General features: G+C 43.6%; 1 protein-coding gene across 1 annotated transcript; it reads left to right on the plus strand.

Annotated features, from left to right (window-relative positions):
• Positions 1-742: 742 nt before the first annotated feature.
• LOC109771649 (ubiquitin-conjugating enzyme E2 2) lies at positions 743-7,793 on the plus strand. Its single transcript, XM_020330348.4, has 6 exons — positions 743-954; positions 3,093-3,226; positions 3,349-3,374; positions 4,171-4,260; positions 4,899-4,987; positions 7,386-7,793. The coding sequence occupies exons 2-6, from the start codon at positions 3,102-3,104 to the stop codon at positions 7,512-7,514; spliced, it is 459 nt and encodes a 152-aa protein (XP_020185937.1). The 5' UTR covers positions 743-954; positions 3,093-3,101; the 3' UTR covers positions 7,515-7,793.
• The last annotated feature ends 1,304 nt before the right edge of the window (positions 7,794-9,097 follow it).

A 9,097-nucleotide genomic window follows, 5' to 3' on the forward strand; every position in this document is an offset into this window, starting at 1 on the left:
CTTACGGTGAAGGTAAAAGCCTACTCCAGTTGAGGTTGGATTACTTAGGGTTTTGATGACCAGGGAGCTAAATCGCTGCGCCTAGTTACCGATCTGATCTTACTTGTCCTGAACCGCCGCCGGGTCGTCCCTTTATATAGAAAGATTAACGCCCAGCGGCTCTCAGAGTCTCGGCCGGCTCATAAACTGTGTCCGGCTCGGACTCTTAATTATTCTTGCCTTACACTACAAGTCATGCCACAACGGCGGTTTATCACTACGGGCCTTAAGCCGCCTCTGGGCCTTAGACCTATCACTAAACCGCCATCCTTAACCTGTCCTTGGGATTCTGAATGAAGAGCTGTCGCAACGTAACCCGATCCATCTACGGCGGGTCACACCAGTAGCTATATCCTCAACATTGGTTACTGTAGCTTAATTATCCGGGCATCACCCTCGCTGACGTGGCTATGGGCCTCTGCTTTAGGATGTGTGCTTGAAATCCAACAGTGAAACGACCGTTCAACGCTGGACATAGTTCCGCTGTTATCATTTCCAAAAAATTAAGAAAAAGCAAAAAAGAAAAGCTAAAAAATACAAAAAGAACCGTGTTGTGCCATATTGTAAGGCCTAGCATTGGGGATCGGCCTTGTTTCGTGGTGGGCTGAAGGCCAACCCGGTTCTTTTGTTTCGCGTGCCCGTCAGTCGGCCCGCGAGGCACGGCCCATATGTCCAGGTTTGATCGTGATTTGTCGTCCACTCCTGTCATCTTCCTCGCTTCGCCCCAAATCCATTCCCCTCCGCCCCCTTTCCGTTGCCGAACAAACCTTCTGCACCCCGATCCGGTTCGGTTTAGTTCGCTGGCGTCTCCACCCGATCGACTCCACTGCAATATGCTATAGCCCGTGGAGCCTGGGGCGTTGGTTGTACGGCAGTAGATTCCCGCGGGATCTGCCGGGGCGCCCGGAGCCGGAGGTATGATCCGCAGAATCTGCTCTGCTCGATTGGTCTTGGTCTACCATCTGGTGGATCGATCGGTTGCAATTGCGCTGATTCTTTCGTTCGTCTGGCCGTTAACTCGTGATTGCGTAAGATGACGCGAGCGGTTGCGCTGCGCTGTAGACGTAGCTTGATCGATCCGTTTTGCCTGACGAAGTTGCTTTTGCATTAGCTTGACTCCAGTCAGGAGAAAATGTAATCATCTGAGCACATACAACGTGGTGCTTGCCTGAGATTGCCTGGCGACGGGAATTCTCCTAGAAGACACGTGGAATTGTCGATCGAAGGGGTAGGATTGAGATGGTTCTGATGTTCACTGGGAAGATTATTTTGGATGCAATTGTTTCACCTGTTTGCACTCTGTTGCAGCTCACCTCCATTTATTATGGGTCAAATTTACAGCCAAGAACATGACGACCCAGTTTTATATCTTATTTGTTTTGTCCGTTTCATTTAGTTCTTAATTACTAAGCTGTGTTCGGATGCCTGTATTGGAGACCTCCATATTGAATTGGTTTCATTTCCAATTTGGAGCGGAAGCTGTAATGGACATGAATACAAATTCACATGTTTGGATGCTCACCGAATTGGGCCATGGAATCTCAATACTAAATCCTGTTCGGTTGACATGCTATGGAATTGCATATGCTTTGTGTTTTATGCATCAAATCAAAATCTGAACAATTTGTGAACACCTTAAGTTAGCCTCCTAGGGTTCCCCTTATCAACAACACCTGCAAAAAATGAACATGTGGTTACTAAATCATGGGAACGGAACAAGGGAAGAACAGAACATGTTGAACATGGACAGCAGGGGAAGAACAAAACAAGGGAAGAGAAAGAAGGGGATCCAGGGAGGGGAATAAGAAGATGGAAGAGGAAGGGAAAGAAGAGGGCAGAGGAGAAGAGGGCAGAGGAGAAGGGGAAGAAGATAAGTGGTGGAGGGGCTGCGCCGACCAGCAAGGTGGTCGAGATGTAGGGCGCGCCGCCGGGCAGCAAGATGACCGGGATGGAGGCGGTTGAGCCGGCCAGCAAGATGGAACTGGCGGAGGTCGCGCTGGCCAGCGAGATGGAAGGGGTGGAGGTCGCGCCGGCCATCGACACAGGTCAGATGTAGGAGCTGCGCCGCCTCTCGCGGCAGAGGAAGGAGCTCTGCGGGGGAGGGAAAGGGGCGGCGGCCGCGAGGGCTTGTAAATAATTTAAAATGAAGGAGGGAAGTTAGGGACTGTTAGTGGGCGGATAGTAGATTGTTTCTGTTGGTATTTACTGTAGATATAAATAATTTAAAATTAATTTTATTTCACCATCAATTTGTTTGTATGCAATTACTATAAATGTATGCAGTAGCTCATCAATTTCCAAACTAATTTAAGTCGTTTTAGCCATAATCATATGGGTAGAAAGAAGGAAAGTTAGAGTATTGTAGCTTCTCTAACTTTCCTTCTCAATGTTAGAGGATCCGGTTCCGAGCGAGACCTGTCTCCAAAGTGGTATGTTTTGCGGGACTGGTCAATTCGACCCAAATCGGAGGCTCACACCTCTGTATCGCGGGAGGACTGCGCGCGCGGAGGCTAATTCGGCTCTGTATTATGTCCGTTTCGGTTCGCTCGATTCGATATACATCCGAATGTCTGAATTGGCAGCTAGTCAATACCATATCCAATTCAAAGGGCCTAATTCAGACATCCTAACGCAGTGTAAATCTAAAAAAATAGTTCTTAATTAATTACTAGTATAAAACAATAATATGCAGAAGTCAACACGATACTTGACAAGCATATTAATTTTTGCCCAAGGGTAATGGCTGGCATGAGTTTTGCCCATAAGTTCATGTATCATTACTAACGATTATTGTTTATTTAGACATTGCACAATTTTGGAATAATTCGTACGAGTAGTCAAAGTAGCTCATAACTTTGTTGGTAATAATAGTGTTTTTTTTCTTCAAGAGTATGCAAATTGCGTACCATATTTTTATAGAAGGCAGAGAAAAATTGTGGAAAACGAGCTGTGGGTTTGCAAAAAAAAATTGTTAATGCTGCAGCACTATTGGATATAATTTGCGATTTTTCTTTCGTTGCCTTTCAAGTCATCTGGTGATATGGTTTCTGCAGAAGGCGACGATGTCAACCCCTGCAAGGAAGAGGCTGATGAGGGATTTCAAACGACTGATGCAGGATCCTCCTGCGGGCATAAGTGGCACACCTCAGGATAACAATATAATGCTGTGGAATGCTGTAATTTTTGGGTAAGACACCGGACTTCATGATTCTATATTTTATACCTACTTTATATAGGTTAGTCACACTGAAGTATCATCTCCTTATGTTGTGTATCATCTCCTTATGTTGTGTTTGTCTTGTTTTTCAGTCCTGATGATACTCCCTGGGATGGTGGTAAGTTTATTTAATAGCCTTTAAGTTTGTTAGAGATTGCGGTTGGGAGAATAATCACAAACTCATGAGCATGTTATCATGCATTCTACTTCCTGTGCCAATAAGAACCTTACCATTTACTTACTGTGCCAATAAGAACCTTACCATTTACTGCCTGTGCCAATAAGAACCTTACCATTTACTGCCTGTGCCAATAAGAACCCAAAATCGACGTGGCTACGCTTCACTTATTTCTTCATGCTGCTCTATTGAGCTCTTCAAAACATCTGGTTCATCTGCATGTTATTTTCTCTTGTTGATGTTCAGCCTAGGAACTTGTAGCAAACATTTTACATCTTTACCAGATATCTTTAGTTATTTTTCATGTCAAATTTACATTCAAACTCTTTATATGTTTTACGTCTACTAGTTCACTGAAGCAATGCCATTCCAAATTTCTCTCGATGTCACAGTTTGGGGTGTAAACATTTGATAAAGTAGTTTGATAATGTTTTAAATACTTGTAAATGACAGTGCATTCTAAGTTTTCTAACTGATGGATTAATTATTTAAATGTTAAACTCATCTGTTATTTAGGGTTTGTTATTTATGTTCCTTTTCTGGTCCTTGCTTGTCATATTTCTAATGTTTTTTCACTAAATTTTGAGCCTTTTGTTTATAACTGAACCAGTATTGAATTCTCAGGTCGAGTCATCTAGTCATATATGATATTTGTTCATGGATTTTGTAGTTTTTTGAAACGAAATATGTATTGGTTTCATGTTACCAGTAAAGCCTTTTGTGCTTACTATGTCAGGTACGTTCAAGCTGACACTTCAGTTTACTGAAGATTATCCTAATAAGCCACCTACAGTGCGGTTTGTTTCTCGAATGTTTCATCCCAATAGTAAGCCTTTTGTGCCCTTGTTTAATACTGATTGTGTGGGTTATCTCCTTCTTTAAGTCTATGATCTTACCAAAGTATTGATGTAGCACTCCAAAGTCAATAAAGAGAACATATGAAATGTGAACTTGCAACAAAATAGGTTAACAGGAACTACTAATCCTAGCCTTTTAATTTGATCGAAATGATTTACATTAAACACCAAAAGCTAGCATCACTTTCATCCAAAGTTGATCTAGTTGCTGAGATTTAAGTTTTCGTTCTCCTATTTTAAGGTCTGTTCCTACCTGCTACTTGCTGAAATCTTCAATTGTGGTTCTATATGCTGCATTGTAGTGGTTTCAGAACACTGAATGTGATAGCGATTGTACAGATTCAAGTAATGCTTCTTTGAGTTGATAAATTTGCCTTTCTCTTTTCTTGTGTCGGTATTAGTGACGATTAGTTTACTATAATTAGAATTCTAGATGGTGACCAATTGCCGTGCAGCCTTTACAGCATATTTGAGAGTACATAGTGTTTAAAGTGACCCTTTTTTTTGCGTCTTTTGTAATTATTCTCTTGTTGCAAGAACCTTATAGTGGCATTATGTTTTCGCTCCCATTCATTTTATTTCCTAAATATTGTTTTATTGCAAGCAGTTTATGCAGATGGAAGCATATGTTTAGATATTCTCCAAAACCAGTGGAGCCCGATATATGATGTAGCTGCTATATTGACATCCATTCAGGTAGATGTCACCCTATCATTAGTTTAGTCAATTCTTGCTAGCGCTAGTTCTCGCAACATGCTGCTTACAACTTGAAGTTTTATCGTGAAATATGACGAGTAAACCCACCCAACAAGGATTCTTTAATTCTCACCAACTTGACTGATACTTCTTTGATATTCATGTGAATTGTTCCGTGTAGAAACTACTACTCCCTCCTGTCTGGTGTGTAGGGCTCCTATTGAAAATTTATTTGTTCCGAAACTACTCAGGAATTTAGCCCGCAATCATTAATTAGACTAATTAATAGGCAGAGCTGGCACTCTCTCTTCCCCTAGAATAACTCCTGGGCGCACCCGAGTCCATTTTTTCCGGTGATGTAAAACAGTTTCACTCATGCACATGTGAAAAGGAATCTATATGTATCTCTTGCCTCCTCTTCCTGATTGCATTCGCATGGATCGCTCGCCTCTTCTTCCCAAAAGCTGAAACGCTCGCATCCTCTACGTATAAAAGCAATGCCGGTGGCCATGGCCAACAACACCGGCGGTGATGGAAGGAGAAGCAGAGGGATGGAGTTGGCCGGGTGGTGCAAGATGGATCAAGAAAGTCGATACTGTTGTTGAGAATTGGGTGAAGTCTTATGGAGATTGGAGATGCCGTGTTGGAGGAGGGCCAAGCCATGGTTGAAGAGGAGGTTCATGCCGTGGTGGAGATGGAGGGCTATGCCATGATCAAAACACAATCTCAAACTTAGATAGAATTACCCATTTTCATGCATACATAACCTAATTAGCCTCGGTATCTGGCACAAACTTCACATCCTCTTCATCATCTACATAATTGCAGGGGTTGCGACCGCAAGCAATGCATATGCCATCTTTATCAAGCCCCACCGCAGTTGAACAATCCTTGCGCCAATAGTTGAGAGGAAGAAGAGGGTTGTCGCACACGTCTCAACGATGCAAGTCCTTTGACGCCGAGAGCCTGCATCCATAGCAAAGAAAAATCGAGTGCTCCCCGCACACCACACTTGTTGCGCAACGGGGCGAATATGCGAGCCTCACATGTACTCCCTCCGTTCCTAAATATAAGTCTTTGGAGAGATTTCACTATAGACCACATACGGAGCAAAATGAGTGAATCTACACTCTAAAATGTATCTATATACATCCGTATGTGGTCCATAGTGGAATCTCTACAAAGACTTATATATTTAGGAACGGAGGGAGTAGAAGAGAGCACGGGGATGGGTTCGGAGGGCACCAAGCGAGTGGTGCGGATGACTTCAATTCGGGCAAACAACTCGTCCATGCGTGCACGACGACGATCATAATCAGCCAACATCGTGCACGACGACGCTCGATGACATTGGCATCATCAACCTTGGCTTGGCCCTCCTCCACCACGACATGGCCAACCTCTTCCCCCATGACTTGGACCTCCTCTTCCACCACGCCTTGGCCGTCCTCGTCCACCACGGCATCTACCTCCACATCCACCACAGCATGGACTTCCACCATGGCATGACCCTCCATCTCCACAACGGCATGAACCTCCTCTTCGGCCACGGCTTGGCCCTCCTCCAACACGGCATCTCCAATCTCCATAGACTCCACCCAATTCTCAACAACAGTGACTTTCTCGATCCATTTTGCATCACCCGGTCAAGTCCATCCCTCTCCTTCTCCTTCCATCACCGCCGGTGTCGCTTTTATATGTAGAGGATGCGAGCGTTTTAGCTTTTGGGAACAAGAGGCGAGCGATCCATGAGAATTCAACCAGGAAGAGGTGAGCGATCCAGGCAGATTCATTTTCACATGTGCATGCGTGAACCCGTTTTACACCACCGGAAAAAAAATGACTCGAGTGCGCCCAGGAGTATTCTAGGGGGAGAGAGAGCGCCAGCTATGCTGATTAATTAGGCTAATTAATGATTGTGGGGCCTTACTCCTGAGCAGTTTCGGAACAAATAGATTTTCACTATGAGCCCTACACACCGGACCTGAGGGAGTATGTTTTAAGTCTTGATTTAGGGAACAGTACATATCAGGGAAATAATCCAGAAAACAGTTACCAATAGTAGATCGCTACCCATTCCCTGTTGACGTAGCTGGTTATGAACAGTGAATGGAGATGGTAAACAATTCATATCAAAATTTATCTGACCGTCTGCTTATAGGCTTGCTGTACAATGTACAGCCATGATGGTGAAATATAAGTATCTGAAAAAGAACTTAACCATACGTACCAGTCCTTGTACCTGCTTTTGTTGCTTCAGTGAGAGTGACTTAGATGCAGCAGATACTAAACAACAAATGTGAAAATCACTAGTCATTTTTATCTGTCAAGCAATCCAGTGTATCTTGCTATATTGGCAAAGTTGTTGTGTATCTGACCTGGCATTGAATAATTACAGTCACTGCTTTGCGACCCAAACCCAAATTCACCTGCCAACTCAGAAGCGGCCCGCCTATTCAGCGAGAACAAGCGGGAGTACAACCGTAAAGTACGTGAGGTCGTGGAGCAAAGCTGGACTGCAGACTAAAGTCGCTGCATCCAGTTGTGATGCCAGCTAATTGCCCGTTAGCGCCTTGAGTCCTATGTACTGAACTGCTTGCAAGGTAATTAAAATGTTACATCATGCTTGTTGTCGTGTATGTTGTTGGGAGTGACATTTTTAGACGCTCAGGATGGAGATTATTGTATCCAGTCTACATATAACATACCATGCTGCCTTTGAATCAGATCGAGCACAATATGGATTTGCTATATGTTAGCTCTGTTGTACTGAATGACACTGCTGAGCATAAGTTCTTTCAAGGAAGTCTCTTTTTAGCTACCAGAGGAATTGCTCAGAGCCTCAGTCAGAGTAACATCATTTGATCTTCCAAACATGGCAGCCAAGAGGCGCGGGCACCTTCTCTTACGTTGTGGAAACCGCGACTGCTTTACTAGAGTTTATTTCTTGAGACTATTGCGGTAGGTGTTGAGAAAATAGCGCCTTCAGTTCGTTTGTCTAAGCCGGGTAGATGGTCAATGTGAGTGCTGCTTAAGAACCCGAGCTTGAGCTTCTCTGGGTGTGGAAAGATGCAAAGCATTACAAACAAAAAGAAAAGGAGGCAAACAATTGAAGTACTGGAATGAAGTTCTATGTTTGCTGAACAGTTCTTGTGACTTGCCTTCGGGTTAGTCATTTCGAATAATGTAGGCAGAGTCGGACGAGAGCCAGTTCGGCTCTCAGGCTAGGCAGCTTCCAAAAATCTGATGTCAGATTTTTAAGCATGGAAAATTGAACATTTTTTAGCTATAAGTTGCCACACTTGCTAAATGAAATTGTCATCCTCATGACAACATAATTTGCCCATCTAGGACGGCTTAAAAATCCAACATTCGACTTGTAGCGAACCAACCTGTGGTTATCAAACGCCAATCCATACAAATCCAAACAAGATCAATTCCTTCGGATCCAAACATAACCTGAGTTTCCATACAAATCCCATCACCTTTTTTCTAATAAAATATCCCATTGCTTTTTTTCTCAACAAAAGAAACGGAAACAAAATAGGGACCAACTTCCACATGAGTACTCCCTCCCTTTTTGTATACAAAGCCATTATTCTATTTTTCAGATAACAAAAAAACAAAGTAAACTAATAAATAGCATGCCAACACCATGGGTAGGAAATTTCCCCCTCGACGTGGAGACCTTGTCCCACCACGAGAACGCCGGTAGTTTCTCTCGAGATGATTCAGGGGTGACCCTCGCACCACTACCCGGCCTTGGAGTAATGTTGGTTCTCTCTCGTGGGCGTGTGTGTGTGTGGTTTCAAAAAGTTTTTGCTCCCGTCTGTTGCTAGGGCTTACAAAGGAAGTGATGGCTTCTGGATCAAGCTCACGTGAGAAGGATGATCTGGAGGATATGATGAACATGTTAGGGCTTTCTAAGGAATACCTTGATGATGTGATTTTTGAAAAGGAGGATCTGCCTCCTCTTGATTCAATTCGTTGTCTAGCCATCATTAGGGTTTTGCATGGTGAAGGAATACAACGAGTTTTGGTTCTTTAAGAACATGTGCACTACTTGGGATCTCGCTCACCCCCTGAAGTTCAGATCGTTAGGGAATAATC

Source organism: Aegilops tauschii, chromosome 1, assembly GCF_002575655.3.
Source record: "Aegilops tauschii subsp. strangulata cultivar AL8/78 chromosome 1, Aet v6.0, whole genome shotgun sequence".
Classification (NCBI taxonomy): Eukaryota; Viridiplantae; Streptophyta; class Magnoliopsida; order Poales; family Poaceae; genus Aegilops; species Aegilops tauschii.

Excerpts from the sequence above, each read along its gene's own strand:
- LOC109771649 (XM_020330348.4), top strand. The coding sequence starts at position 3,102 with ATGTCAACCCCTGCAAGGAAGAGGCTGATGAGGGATTTCAAACGACTG. Across the intron at positions 3,227-3,348 it reads TGGAATGCTGTAATTTTTGG|TCCTGATGATACTCCCTGGG; the intron begins GTAAGACACCGG and ends CTTGTTTTTCAG. Across the intron at positions 4,988-7,385 it reads CTATATTGACATCCATTCAG|TCACTGCTTTGCGACCCAAA; the intron begins GTAGATGTCACC and ends GAATAATTACAG.